This window comes from Crotalus tigris, unplaced genomic scaffold (genome assembly GCF_016545835.1).
Source record: "Crotalus tigris isolate CLP2741 ecotype Arizona unplaced genomic scaffold, ASM1654583v1 scf7180000017546.9332058, whole genome shotgun sequence".
Lineage (NCBI taxonomy): Eukaryota > Metazoa > Chordata > Lepidosauria > Squamata > Viperidae > Crotalus > Crotalus tigris.
In genome coordinates, this window is record NW_024096465.1 from 3147564 (window position 1) to 3162790 (window position 15227).

At 38.2% G+C, this 15227-nt stretch overlaps 2 protein-coding genes across 3 annotated transcripts in view; one reads left to right on the forward strand and one right to left on the reverse strand.

Moving 5' to 3' along the window:
- Window positions 1–15227, reverse strand: part of PREX2 (phosphatidylinositol-3,4,5-trisphosphate dependent Rac exchange factor 2) — a 188914-nt gene that overhangs the window by 156969 nt on the left and 16718 nt on the right. The window lies entirely within an intron of this gene.
- The window catches only part of CPA6 (carboxypeptidase A6), a 34206-nt gene that overhangs the window by 8617 nt on the left and 10362 nt on the right, over window positions 1–15227 (forward strand). For both annotated transcript variants that reach the window (XM_039335125.1, XM_039335134.1), the window contains exons 6-9: window positions 1662–1766; window positions 6370–6480; window positions 6664–6754; window positions 9203–9405. In XM_039335125.1, the coding sequence (XP_039191059.1) occupies window positions 1662–1766; window positions 6370–6480; window positions 6664–6754; window positions 9203–9405 (510 nt within the window). The remainder of the gene's footprint in view (window positions 1–1661; window positions 1767–6369; window positions 6481–6663; window positions 6755–9202; window positions 9406–15227) is intronic.

Sequence of the window (15227 nt, forward strand, 5' to 3'; positions counted from 1 at the left end):
CCTAAACTTGATGCAGTATTCCAAGAGTGGTCTTACCAAGGTGTTATAAAACGGTATTAACACTTCACATGATCTTGATTCTATCCCTCTGTTAAGACAGCCTAGAACTGTGTGGGCTTTCTTTTGGCAGCTGCAACACACTGCTGCTCATATTTAAATGATTGTTCACTAGGGCTCCAAGATCCCTCTCATAGTTAGTACTGTTGAGCCAGATACCACCCATACTATACTTGTGCATTTGGTTTTTCTTGCCTAAATGTAGAACCTTATTTTTTTCACCATTGAATTTCACTTTGTTAGATAGGGCCCAATGCTCAAGCCTTTCTTAGTGAGAGTCAGCTTATCAGAGTTTAATTAATTAATTCTTATTATGTAAAAAGAAGAATTCATATTATGGCAACAAAATTTTGATAAAGCTTATTAAATAAAGTTCCCCAAATATATTCAAACCACAAAGAGCTTCTTCAGCTGGAATGAGCCCAGTCTCAGCCCAGGACAGTCTCCAGAATTTTACTCATGAGGAAGATATTTTCCCTGGACAGATATTTATCTCATTCTCCCACCCTTAGCAAAGTTTACCCCTGTGATGGGATAATTAACTAAGAGGAAATGAGTTTGTGTGTGTGCTACAGTAGTCCTTTGTTAATTATCGCAACTGAGACTGTAATTTACATCCTTAAGCAGTCATAGTGCAATGTCACATGGCCCTATTACTTAGCAACAGCAATCCCCAGCAGTCCATCATTGATGTTGTTAACAGAATCCCACTCTTCATTAGGCAAGGACCCACCTCTATCCAAACCATTCCCAGCTTGGTCCCTTCTAGCCTTGAGCCTCAAAGAGACTGCCTTCTTTTGAACTCCCGTCATCACCTATCCCCTCCCCATCTCTGCTCTTTCAACCATCCTACATAGTGATACTCCTCATCGGTCACTTTGGTCCTAGGGCCATTAGGTCCACCAAGTTCTACCTCAATGGCTGTGCCATAGCTAGCCACCCCAGCACTACAAGTGAAAAACCCAAAAGTCTCCCTCGCCCTGTGTTCTACTTGCTCTGCCTTCCCAGCTGATCTTACCATCTGTAAGTCAGATGCTGGCTGCACCAGGTATTTCTGATGCTATGTGCATGCTTCTCCAAATCTGGAGGGGGAAAGCTGTCAGTTATTAACTTACTAAGGTCAAAGTAGAAATTTGTCAGCAGCCTGAGCCAGGCTAGAGTAACTAATTTATTTATTAAGGTCATGGAATGGAACCTGTTAGCTTCTGGTTAGTGCTTATTAGGAAGGCACCACAGAGAAAAGCTGCTGAGGAGAGAGAGCTTGCTCAAGCAATCTCTCCACTTAACAAAAAAGAGAAAAAATATACAAAAATATAGGTCAAACATAGGTTAGTAATATACTATGTTCTCTTGAAACTATTGTGAAATGAAAGTACATATTTTTTGTAAGATAATAAACTCAAAAACCAAAGATATAGGAAACTACATTAAGCTAAAGGAGACCTATTTCTTTTACTACAGTATTTCCACATTCTGTTAAGTATCCATTAAAAAGGGGAACATTTCACTAAGTTGCCACCTTTCATTGGCAGAATATGTGTTTAATTTTTTTCCATCCATCCATAGTTTTCTTTTTTTTTATGTATGTATTTTTACAATTGCAGCTAGGCAAAAGAACAAGGGTTTATAAGAAAGCTGTGTGGATAGACTGTGGAATCCATGCAAGAGAATGGATCAGTCCAGCTTTTTGCCAGTGGTTTGTGAAAGAAGTAAGGATAATTTTTAAAAATTAACATATTTTTAAATCAGAAAAGATTCTGTTTATTATACAAAGTATGTTATCAAAACAAAGATGAATTGTTACAATATTTAACTAGGCTTTAGATACATATATCTGTAATATTTCAACCTTACAGTTGGTGAAAATATTGTTAGCACCATGTCTTTGCTAATAAGATTATAGCTTCCCTGTCTTAATGACAATTATCTATAAATCTCAAATTTGCCTATATTGTTGACAAATTCACAGAGAATAAATATAATAAAGAGTGTAAAAATAAACTATTAAGAATATTGTACTGATGAAATGAATTCCCAACGTCAGTCAAATAAATTTATGAGCTTGATTTTCTTTGCCCAGTTACTTGGATTGGATTGGACAGTGCAGAGATTGCAGCAGCATAAATATCTTTCTTTATTAAGGACTTCATTTACTATATTTATATCCTATATTTTTACCAAAATGAAGAGCTGTGATACAGGGTCTTACCTACAGGATAGAACTATTTTTGATGTTAGGAAATCCTAGAAAGTATTATAATATAAATGAGAAACTGCAAGGTATTTTCTTGTGAAATATGATTTAAATATGTTTTGAAAGATTAGGAGCAATTGGGATTAAGATGTGTCTTTTGTTTTTTCTTATAATTATTTTTATTTAGAAGAATTCTGTTACTTGAGGATTGCCTATGTTTATTTTTAATATGTCTTGCATTTGGAAAGATAAAAGCTGTTGAGAACTAAGAAAAGCATATTGATATTGCACAGTTCAATATTATTGTCTACTCCCAATCATCAAGATTTCAAGAATTTTACAAAGATGTAAATATATTAGACGTGAAGGATATATAGCCCAATAATATTTTATTTGGAAAATACTTGATTATGGCCTAAAAAAATCTCAAACACTTAAGAAAAAGTACTGTCTGAAGAAAATATAAGTCTCACATAGCTCGTTTACCTGCTTTACCTGGATTCATTGTATTTCCATATACAGTACATTTTATAGTTTGTTTTTTATTGTAGTTAGTTAGTAATTTAGATCTTCTTATCCTCTGACATATGTGCCAAAGTTCCTGCCAAGGAAGGTGGGGGGTTGTTGTTTATTTTCTAGTCCTTTTCAGGTGTTTAGTTTAGTATAAAGGAAATGGAGGTATACATGTCTATTGACTGGTGATTATTATTTCATAATAGTAAACAATAGAGAAAGGCAGAGCAATACATATCTCCTTGATTTCCTTAATATAGACACATTATATACCTGTAGTATGTTAATTTATTATGCATTTTCTTCAAAATCAGGGTGCAGTACAATGTTATCATCACCACAAGGAGGCATACTAGTCATGTTTATCTGCATAACTACAGATGCTTGCCGTGCCTTTGAATTAAAGCTTACTTAAATGAAACTTGGAGTTTATGTAAGATACTAATTGGATGTCTAGAATAATGAGCCCAGATACTGTAACTACTAAGTACATTAAATTACATTATTTTCTGTCAAGATAAGTGATTTGTTGGCTTCAAGGCAAATACTGTTCTATTAGCAAACGAAAAGAATAAAACTGAAAAAAAATCCTGCTTAAAAATAGTTCATTCCTGCTTTTCACTGTATAAATAATGCTGCAGTGTCGGCTTCTGCAAGAGTGCAATATTTGATAACTGCCATTATCATAAAATTATGGAAAGTTTAGAAAGTACCTTCACCGATTTAGTCTTTTGAAATATGCTTGCTAATGCTGCCCAGTCACTTTTTGTGAGATGGGCAACCATATAAATGTGATTGAGAAATAAATAAATCTCATGAGCACAAATACAGCAGAGGAATACCTACTTTGCTAGAAGTCCATTGGTTGCCAAAAGCGTCCAGAGCCAGGTGAAAGCGCTGGTCATTATTCTTTAGCAATGATTCTTTATGGCTTAGATTCTCATTCCCTGTCTGTGCTGGATAAATAGGCAGATTGAGAATCCCTTCTGCATTCACATGGAGAGAGAAGTAAGCAGTGGGGTACCAGAAGACCTAGTACTCTTCAATATCTTCATCAGTGACTTAGATGAGGGAATTGAAGGTGAATTCATCAAATTTGCAGATGACACCAAACTGGCAGGAATAGCCAACACCCCAGAAGACAAACTCATGATCCAAAAAAATCCTGACAAACTTGAACAATGGGCCCTATCCAACAAAATGAGTTTCAGTGTGGAGAAAAGCAAAGTTTTACAGTTAGTCAGGAAAAATCAAAGGTACAAGTACAGATTGGGCAAAACCTGGCTTAAAAACAGTAACTGTGAGAGGGACCTTGGATTCCTAGTGGACGATCACTTAACCATGAACCAGCAGTGTATAGCAGCAGCCAAAAAAAGTTAATAGAATCCTGGGTTGTTTAAACAGAGGCATAGAATCAAGATCATGCGAGGTATTAGTACCGCTTTATAAAACCCTAGTAAGACCACACCTGGAATACTGCAGCCAATTTTGGTCACCAAATCACAAAAAAGTTGTTGAGAGTTTGGAAAAAAAATCAGAGAAGAACAACTAAGATGATCCAAGGTCTGGAGACTAAAACATATGAAGAACGGCTGCAGGACTTGGGTTTGACTAGTCTAAAGAAAAGAAGAAATAGGGGAGACATAATAGCAGTATTCCAGTATTTGAGGAGCTGCCACAAAGAAGAGGGGGTCATGTTATTCACCAAAGCACCAGAGGGCAGGACAAGAAACAATGGTTGGAAACTAATCAAAGAGAGAAGCAACCTGGAATTAAGGAGAATTTTCCAGACAGTGAGGACAATTAACCAGTGGAATAGCTTGTCCCCAGAAATCGTGGGCGCTCCATCACTGGAGATTTTTAAAAAGAGGCTAGACAGTCACTTGTCTAAGAGGTTATATAGGTTCTCCTGCTTGAGCAGAGGGCTGGACTAGAAGACCTCCAAAGTCTATTCTATTCTATTCTATTCTATTCTATTCTATTCTATTCTATTCTATTCAGAAGTTAAGAGGGAGGGAGCTGGAAACAGCCTTCTCAGTCTCCGAAATAATAACATGTCTCCCTTCCCAGTTATAATTTTATAAAGCAATGTAGCTGTTTTTTTTTAAGAGTTCAAGAAACTAGATCCCTGTTAGCCCTGTGAGATCATCCAAGCAAGAATTACAATCAGGAGTACTAACTATATCGTTATAAGCTTATGTTAAGATTATAGTGCAAAACTGAAAATATTTCTTACCTTTCCTTTAACTCTACAGAAAAATAGGGAGGGTCCCTTCTGAAATGTTTCCTACATCCTCCTTTCTTCTGAGGACTAAAATATCTTTTACATGCCGGTTGTCCAGCCTGCAGTTCTCTCTCTCGACGTGCCATTACACTCTTCCAGAGGTTCCAAGTGTCATTTTGTCAGTATCATTCACTTTAAATACATTTGCTGCTCTATCTCCAATCGGATGTGTGTGCGTTTGGGGGGTGTTTCTAAGGAGCTATTTTCTCCTCCCATCCTGGGGCACCACAATAAAGAAAAATCCAAAAATTTCATTACTTGCATAAGAGAAATAATAAGACAATATCTCACTGACACATAAATAACTTTAAACCACAGCAAGCTATTGAACTGTGACATGACTCTCTCCATGTCTTCAAGAAAGGCTTATTCAGTTTGTATGCAAGAGACTATACAGTCTCGTTAAATGTGTATGAGATTTCAAAAGCTCCCTGCTATTTGACTCAGACTGATTCTGCTCCTACTTTGCAAAGTGCCCAACAACTCTGACTGCAAAAATTTTGTGTGGCAATTTCTCTTGCTGTCTTCTTGGCTACTCAGTTTCTTGTCCTGGACTACAGTAACTCCTCCAAGCTAGCCTGTCTGAATCCAGCCTGCTTCTTCCTTCTCTCAGTTCAGTTTTGAGGCTTGAGATGCCCCTAGGCAAGTGAGCAATTTTCTCATTGATGAAACTGCCAGCTTCTTTCTTTTCTCATTGGCCAAGCTGCTTTAGGAGAGAGACTGGCAGAGCCAGGGGGAAGACTTAAATGAGTCATAATTTTGGAGTCCTCCTTCTGGCTCTGCCAGTCTCTTTCCTACAGCTACCAACCAATATTCCATTTTCTTAATAGTAATTTTATTAAAGATTTTCATAACAACAATAAAAACGAATATGCATTTTTAGAAAAGTTAGAATTAAAAAAAACTAGATGGCCAATTTGATCCCGCAGGACTGGTGTGCTCTGGGTTTCTTCAGATAAATAATGTTAGCTCTCAGGATCTGGAAATGTATCTTCTCTGCTGTTATTTAGAAGAATCATGGAGTCCTGTCTCTTTAACCTGGCCTTTAGCGAGGGAAAGTGTCTCGATGTGTTTAATTTTGGTCGCTCACTGGCACCCAAGGAAGGAGTTTAGCTAATGTCAGAAGCTTAATAGTAATCTTTTCAGGCAATAAGAACCATAAGGACAAATAATCTCTTGGGAAATAGGAGACTAATAAATTGTTGTCCAAGCGTTCATTGATAGTTATTTTATTAAATTAAAAGAGGGCTAGAATCTCTGAAAAATCACATTACAAAATCTCTGAACTGCACATATTATTTCAACTATTTTTATGTACCAGGCACTTCAGACATATCAAAATGACCCAGACATGAGAAGAATGCTAAATCAGTTGTATTTCTTTATCATGCCTATTTTTAATGTGGATGGATATCATTTTAGCTGGACCCAGGTAAGAAATATTTCAACAGGGTATTAATGAAAAATATAAGAATATTAATATTCAAGAAGTGTGTTGGGGGAAAAAAAGCTTAAATATTTAAACTCACTCTCTGTGAAAAGATTTGTTACAAGCATATCATTGTGTTTCATTTGTATATATGTTGTATTTTCATATTTAAAAATTTATGCCTAGGATCGATTTTGGAGGAAAACAAGATCAAAGAATTCAAAGTTCCACTGCCATGGAGTAGATGCTAATCGTAACTGGAAAGTAAAATGGTGTGGTAAGTCTAGAAATAATATGAATTTCTTTTCTCATTGGCCAATTAAATTAACAATGTGTATATAGTACAGGTAAATATACAGTAAATATATAACTATCACTCTGATGATATTGTTGGAATTAAGTAAGGATTAAATCCCTCTTTTTACTTTTGACTATAGAGTCCCTCTTTGTCTCTTAGTTCTGGCATTGGAACCTTGTCTGACTTTTGATCAAACTGTTATATGACCATCCTGATTTCCCAATACAAATAAACATCCAAACTTTCTCTTGTTTACAAATATTTATTCAAATCCCACCTAATTACTGAGACTTCAAAACAGCTAAAATAAATAAAAGAATAATAAGAATACTAAATGCTAAAAATAAAAATAGTTAAAAATAATTCTAATTGTCAGGGAGAAACCAATGATTAAATCTTAAAAACAAGATGGACTTTTGCTAGCTTGTAAAATATAATAATGAAAACACTACAGCAGGGGTGTCAAATTTTGCCACATCACGTGACATATTGACATATCGCGACATTTTTCCCCTTGCCAGAGCTTGGGTGGGCCCAGCTTCTGCATGATGCATCTGGCCCGTGGACTGGCAGTTTGATACCCCTGCACTAGAGAAATATGACTTTGAAAATCATTCAAAATCATTCATTCTTGAGTATCCTCTCAGCAGACCTCTCCATAAGCTCCAAGAAAGAGCTTAACAAATAGGTTCATGTGGAAGAAGATGGATCCAGATAAAGAGATGGAGAGTTCCAAATTAATCATAAATAATTCCAGAACACAGGCTGAAGTAAGTTCCAAGCTCAATTAATTACAGTTCCTAATTTGCACAGACAAATAAGAGTATGAGGCAATGACATTTTAGCACAACACAGAAACAGAAATGAGAATTCATTTTTGGAGCAATAAAGGACTCAAAATCCAGATGTTCCTTTTATTTTGTTTTTTGTTTTTTTAAATTTTAAGGCATAATTTTTCTGTCAGTTCTGTTTACTTTTTTTTCTGTCTAGAGCAGGGGTGTCAAACTGCCAGCCTGCAGGCCAGATGCATCACAACAAAACCACACCCATCCCATTGCCAGCAATGGGGGAAAAGTTCCGATACGTTGCATGACGTCACGTGATGTCGCGAGTTTGACATGTCTGCTCTAGAGTACATAGAATACAAATTCAAAATACAAAGTAAAAATATATAATGGCAACCAAGGACAAATTAACAAAACATCACAGGCTTGACAAACTTCCAAATCTCCATTTTTTTTCTAATCAGGAAAGGAAACTGTATTCCTCCATTTGTTCTGTTGGTTAAAACTGCTGTAAACAATAAAATTTAGAGGTCAGAGTTTCCTTATTCCTAAATGAAGCCTTTTTTGTGTGATTAATACATATGGGCCAACAAATCTACATTTTTAGTTACAAGTTACTGGAGTTTCTTTTAATAGTAAATGCTTCTTAGCTGAAAAAATAAGGATCAAGCAAACTTTGTAATAATAGTTACATGATACTTTCATTTTTTAAGGTAAATTGTGTTTTATCTCATTCTTTTAATACTGAAGACATTCATTATGTGAGGAATATTTTGACAAGAATGTTTAATAGTCTATCAAAAGAAAAGTTTCTGGTGTACTATTATGATGTGTATTTCTCATGTGAAGCAAATCCGTTACTAATTATGGTTAAGGATATTCCTAAATTGCTGATCAGAAACTAGATTACATTTTTTCCCATCACCAAATCATTCAGAAAAAATAATCATGTTGGCTCAAATAAAAGGTCCATCCCCTTCTACTTTTAATTTATATGAGTGCTAAAGCTGTAATCAAAATTTTAAACAATAACAGTTTAAATTATGTCTTGGCCCACTGAGAAAATAATTTTTAACTCATACAGCATGCCTTTCTTCTGCTAAAAAAATTATATGCAAGTCAGTTTTAATATTTGAACTGTGCCAGTCCACTTTGTCCAATTAGAACAATAGTAGACAACTTATGTAATCTTGGAGTATCTTTTTATGCTTCCTGAACCCTCCCATAATTGCATCAATGCAATTATGTAGTATACTAAATAAGAAGAATATAACTTTCCACTATTTTTTTTAGGAAAATAAGAAAAATAAATGTTTTGGCTCTGCTGCAACAAATTTACCCTTAAAAGCCTTTTAAATTTCAGACAAGAAAAGATTAAAATTTTCTCTATTCCCATGAAATCATTATTATACCTCATCCTGTCATTGTCATCATCCAAATTGGCCACCCTGGAATCAAAATATTTTCTGTACTGTTGGGATTAGGTCCATTGACATTGGTCAAAGCTGGATTATTTTAATTCCTTAATATGTTCAGAAGACAGAACCTCATTCTAGTACCATATGTATGTCCTGTGACCATGTTTTTTTGTTAGGTTTAACTTTGTAGGAATCATCATCACTTCTTTCCTTCTAACATATAGATGAAGGTGCTTCCCTTCATCCCTGTGATGATACATACTGTGGTCCATTCCCTGAATCTGAACCAGAAGTGAAAGCTGTTGCTCATTTTCTTCGCAAACACCGGACTCAGATAAAAGCCTATTTGTCCTTTCATGCATATGCCCAAATGCTATTATATCCATACTCTTACAAGTTAGCAGCTATTCCAAATTTTAGTTGTATGGTAAGTATAGAATTTGAAGAGTTCTGCATGTTTGCATACCAATTATGCTTTTTAATTTAGTGAAGAGAATATGCTTCTGAGTCTCCCTCCTTCTTTGCCAGTGAATAATTAGAAACCGCATAGGAATTCAAATTTATGTTGTCCTATCCAAAGTAAGGGAACAGAGTTGGTGGGGAGGGGGAGAGAAACACAGCTATTTTTAGCTGAGCCAAAAATATTGAAAACTAGTTTTTTAAAATGACTGTATTAGTTACTATTTTTTTCCAACAAATACATTCTATAATGATTGAAGGGATAGTCGCTTTGAAAATCAAATCAGGGAGACAGGACGAATATATTTTAACAATGCCATTGACATATAATGGTTAGTTCACATATTGCTTTATGTCAATACTGTATATGATTGAATTGATTTTAGTTGTAATACTAGACTACAATCCAATTACTGTATCATGGTTGGTAACCTGTGGTTTTAGCTCCAGCTTATTGTATATAGATAGCTTATTGTGACTTACTTAAAAATAATGGTGTAACATGATATGTAAATACATTCATTGTAAATCTGCCAGATTACATTGAGAGGAGTAAAGGGAAGAAGAAAGAGGAATCTTATTCTTTATAATGGCCAATATGTTATGGTTCACATGTGTTCATTATGCATATCATGCAGATGTCTATTGGGCTGTATAAAAGATTTTCCACACAGATGCAACTGGATAATTATAGAACATGTAAGGAGATATCCTGCAGAAAGAAAGTGTATCTGACAAATTAGTATTATTTCATTTGTATTATTAATAAACACACACATACACAGTATATTCACACAAATATACAAACATACACATATATGTACAATACAGATCACATCAGTCATCCTATCTGCATTTCCAGGATGAAATGGTATTCCTTGTAATGCTCAAAACTGCACAATTAATGCCCTGGAAGTTCAATTTTTTTCACATCACTGATTTTGATTCTTTCCTTTTTTAATCCTGAAAGATTAATAAAATATATGTAAAAAAGAAGCAAAAGATAAAATACAAATAATAATATCGAAGTAAGTAAATAAGGAATCTACATGGGCATGGAGATAGTTTTTCAATATATCTGTCAAGCCCCAAGGGGCTTGCCATTCGGAGGGGGGGGGGTCAGCAAACCATCCCACCTCCACCAACTTGCCTCGCCGACCGTACCGGAGCCAGCTTGCCACGACCCCCCAGCCAGCTGGAAACGGAGGAACGACCGGCAGCCTCTCACCCCCTCCCGGACGCCGTAGGAGGTGCCGCGGCTGCTGCCAGGCATCCTGCCGACCAGCTGGGAGGCGGGGAACGCCCAGCAGCATCGGACGGCGTTTGGGCTTTCCCCGCAGCCTCGGCTTTCCTCGCAGCTTCGGAAGACGGCCTACAGCTTCCCGGTGACCGAGCAGGAGCGGCGGAGCGGCCGACGGCAATGCCGAGGGGCGTGCATCCTCCCCCCGATGCCGCGGAGGGCACAGACGCTGGGCCGGCACACCTCTCCAGACAACACCGCGGCCTCAGCGTGGGCATAGAGAGGGAGGAAACACACATGACCACCGGACTGGCCAGAAAGGACCGGCCAGCGGCTAGACCGATAGACTTACCGTTCCAACCGGAGGCAGCAAACATGGGGCGGCCACAACAGGCGGGCGGACGCTGGACCGCAGGGGGTGGGGCTGCACGGGAAGAGGGGTTGGAGCACAAGGGTGGGGTTATAAGGATAATTAACCGGATGGTGGTTTGTGGGCGGAGGGTGGGGGTGTGGGCGTGGACACACTATAAGGAGCTCTGGGGAGAAGCTATTCCCAGTGCTGACTTACTGACAACCATAGTCCTAGATCGTCCGGATTGAAGGCCAGGAACGCAGGAACTTGGTGTCAGTTAGTGAATAAAGAATTGCTTCTCCCCAGAGCTCCTTATAGTGTGTCCACGCCCACACCCCCACCCTCCGCCCACAAACCACCATCCAGTTAATTATCCTTATAACCCCACCCTTGTGCTCCAACCCCTCTTCCCGTGCAGCCCCACCCCCTGCGGTCCAGCGTCCGCCCGCCTGTTGTGGCCGCCCCATGTTCGCAGCCTCCGGTTGGAACGGTAAATCTATCGGTCTAGCCGCTGGCCGGTCCTTTCTGGCCAGTCCGGTGGTCATGTGTGTTTCCTCCCTCTCTATGCCCACGCTGAGGCCGCGGTGTTGTCTGGAGAGGTGTGCCGGCCCAGCGTCTGTGCCCTCCGCGGCATCGGGGGGAGGATGCACGCCCCTCGGCATTGCCGTCGGCCGCTCCGCCGCTCCTGCTCGGTCGCCGGGAAGCTGTGGGCCGTCTTCCGAAGCTGCGAGGAAAGCCGAGGCTGTGGGGAAAGCCCAAACGCCGTCCGATGCTGCTGGGTGTTCCCCGCCTCCCAGCTGGTCGGCGGGATGCCTGGCAGCAGCCGCGGCGCCTCCTACGGCGTTCGGGAGGGGGTGAGAGGCTGCCGGTCATTCCTCCGTTTCCAGCTGGCTGGGGGGTCGTGGCAAGCTGGCTCCGGTACAGTCGGCGAGGCAAGTTGGTGGGGGTGGGATGGTTTGCTCACCCCCCCCTCCGAATGGCAAGCCCCTTGGGGCTTGACAATATCATTCAGCATTAGGAGTCACAATTAAGGTTTAACCTAAGAATATACATTAGGAATCATGGTCAACACAGCTTAAATCACTGACAAATTCTATACAGTAAATAGAATAAATACTGACACTTTGATATCCATATAAATTAAAATGTAGATTCCATACATTAAAGAAATGCTGATTTTGAATGAGGTAAAAATTAATGTACTAAGCAGGACTGGTTTTCAGTTAGAACTGAATTCTATTCCATATTTATTTTTAATGTACAAAGTTATTCTGGACATTGAAACATATTACCATAACTTGATTAATGATTCTTCCAAGAAGAGAACCAGCCTTTTCAATAAGAAACATATTACAGCTGACATATACAAAGCTAGTTAAAGAAACTTTAGAAGCATTTTATTTATTGATTTAAGTGGCAAGACACTTTACTAATGTGACTCTAGGTGGCTAACAAGATGTTAAAACTATAAAAAAAAACTAAACAAAAAGAAAAACAATTCAACAAAAAGTAAATGCCTACAGTGTGTTGAAGGAAAAGTCTTCATCATGGTTCAGTCCAAGCCAGGAATAAACAACATGGCAACTTTAACCCACTTTAGAAAGAAGGTTGCAGTTTATTGAAGAGGAGAGCCAGACAGAAAGATGGCTCTGGAAGAAAAGAGAGTGAGCACATGTAGGGAGTGGGTTTTTATACCTCTTGAGCCTTTTGTTTGGAGTTGTTCCTGTGGCATGAACTTTGACCTGAGTCTGAGTGTGCCTTTCTGGTATTCTGATGGTGGTAGGTTAATCCTATTATGTCCCAAAGATCAATCTTGCTTCCTTGGGGCTATGGCTGATGACTCTTAGATTTTTGGTGTGAGGGATTGTTGATTCTAGGGATCTTTCTTCCTAATCCCAGTTTCCTGACTCCAGTCTTTCTGACAAGATTATCACATCTGCAATTCTGCAGACTTGGTTTCTGTTTGGGACAGAGAGACTTGGGGGCAGAGTTGATTTCTGCTTTTAAAATCCTTTAGGGAAATATATTGTGCCTTTTAAATATTTCAAAAAATATTTCTTTCTCTGGGGGGGGACGCTGACTTCCCACAAGTGGTTAGTGATCCCAGACAATATGATTAACAAAAATTTCTCAGTAGGCCATTGAAACTTCCAATCTTTAGGTCCTGGAATACATCCAGATCTTCAGTGCTTTGCAAAAGATTTAATGGGTCAGGGCCAATCTAATCTTGGGCAGTACAGTAGTCCGGCCTGGAAAAGGCAAGCTACATAGATCCCATAAATTGTCATTCTTTATTTGAAGGGACCTGGAGCATGTGCCTCTTGTCAAATCTAGTGGGACAGATAGAAACAGCCAGGAAGAAGCAGTCCTGCAATAACCTGGCCCCAGGATTTGAAGGGCTTTATAAATGAAAACAAGCATCTTGAATTCCAATTGGAAGCACTTCAGGAACTGGTGCAGCTTATGGACCAGAAGTGTAGCAGAAGTATACTGAGGTTCATTCATAACTGCCTGTGCTACTATACTCTGAATCAGCTGCAGATTTCCAATGGTCTTCAAAGGCAGTCCATTTAGAGTACATTGCAATAATCCAATATACGGTTTAGTAAAATTTCCATTACTGCATTCACATTTTGCATGATATTTCAAGCATAGAGTTTATTCAAATTCTGACTCGTTAAGCCTTTTGCAAAGCACTGAAGATCTGGATATTTCACCAGTGGTTTACAAACAAAATTCAGCAGATGTTCAGAATTGCATTTTTCATATTTCTGATTCTTTCCTGATGGAGGAAAAGAGCATATTATGAGAATTTACTCATAGCTACTATGATGCTTTGACCTCCTTTTCAATTGTGAAATTGGAAGAATTGTTTTCACCTTCTTTGCAAAATCAACAGAAAATTCCTTTTCCAGAGTTGGGTATCATCAGGACAATGTGCAAACCAATGCAATCCTTAAATACCAACATTTTCTAAATGTATTACTCTCCAGGAGCTAAACAGTACATCAGCAGTAATTCTGAATCTCAGGTCTTTGTTGAGTACATCACTATGAATATACAGCCTACAGCAGGAAAGCAAAGTTCAAACATTAAAAAGTCACAGGAGCTTGTTACTCTAGGCCTTTGGGCAAACAGAAGAAAACACAGCAGAGAATAAGTGACAATCAAACATTGAGAACATTTGCACAAATAGGAAATGCCCTAACTGACAATGCATTTGTACAGGCAACTGAGCAACATACAGTTTCAACTTATATGCAGTGACCTGCATTGAACAGCAAAGCAAGATCATAAAGAGTTTTTCTTCCTTTAGGACCAATTTCACAAGTTCCTCAGATTTATCTTATGTTGATGTTGGCCAGGAGATGAAAGCTTTTCCATGGATATTACCATCTAGCTAGGAGAGGATTCTTTAATAATTTGTGAGATGAAAACAAACAGCCTTCTGTCCAGCTTACAATACAGACTTGTGTTGCCAGTCACTCTGAATTAATATGTTAAATTATTTAGGTGTTTGGAACTAGAGAAAGGGATATACAATTCTCTGTATACATTTTATCTAGTGCAGACATATCCTTTCGTTGGAATTTTTAGTAATTTGGAAGTTTTCATTCAATTGCTACAGTCATGTAATATAAAGTTACACTGGCCTATTTCACAGTGTACTACTTACTATGTAGCATGTTTGGTTTGAGTTTTAATGTGCCATAGCAATGCAGTAATTATGATTGTAAGCCAATTCAGCAAACTATGGTTAAAATAAATCATGACTTAGCCCAATATGTGAAGTCATTCTAATTACTGCAATTTAACAAAAGGATGGCATTGGAGCTTGTTGCCAGTTTGTATGTACTGTATCATTTGAGATAGACTCTGGCAAAGAATCAGCAGCAATGGTATTTCTGAGGCCATGCAACATTAAAAAGTTATTCTCTTTGTTAAATATAGCACAAAAAGCAGCTTCCCCAAATTAAAACTTTGGAAGTCAAAACTGAAAAACAAGTTTTTATTTTGGCTATACATTGTATAGTATACAGTAACAGTATCACACTGTGAAACCAAAAGTTGCATAGCTCTCTACACTTCTTTACAAAGACCTGAGATTCAGAACTACTGCTGAGCTCTTTTCAGCTCAGCTCATCAATCAGTAACATATGCATATAATCACTGAAGAAATGGATCCAAATTAAAACTG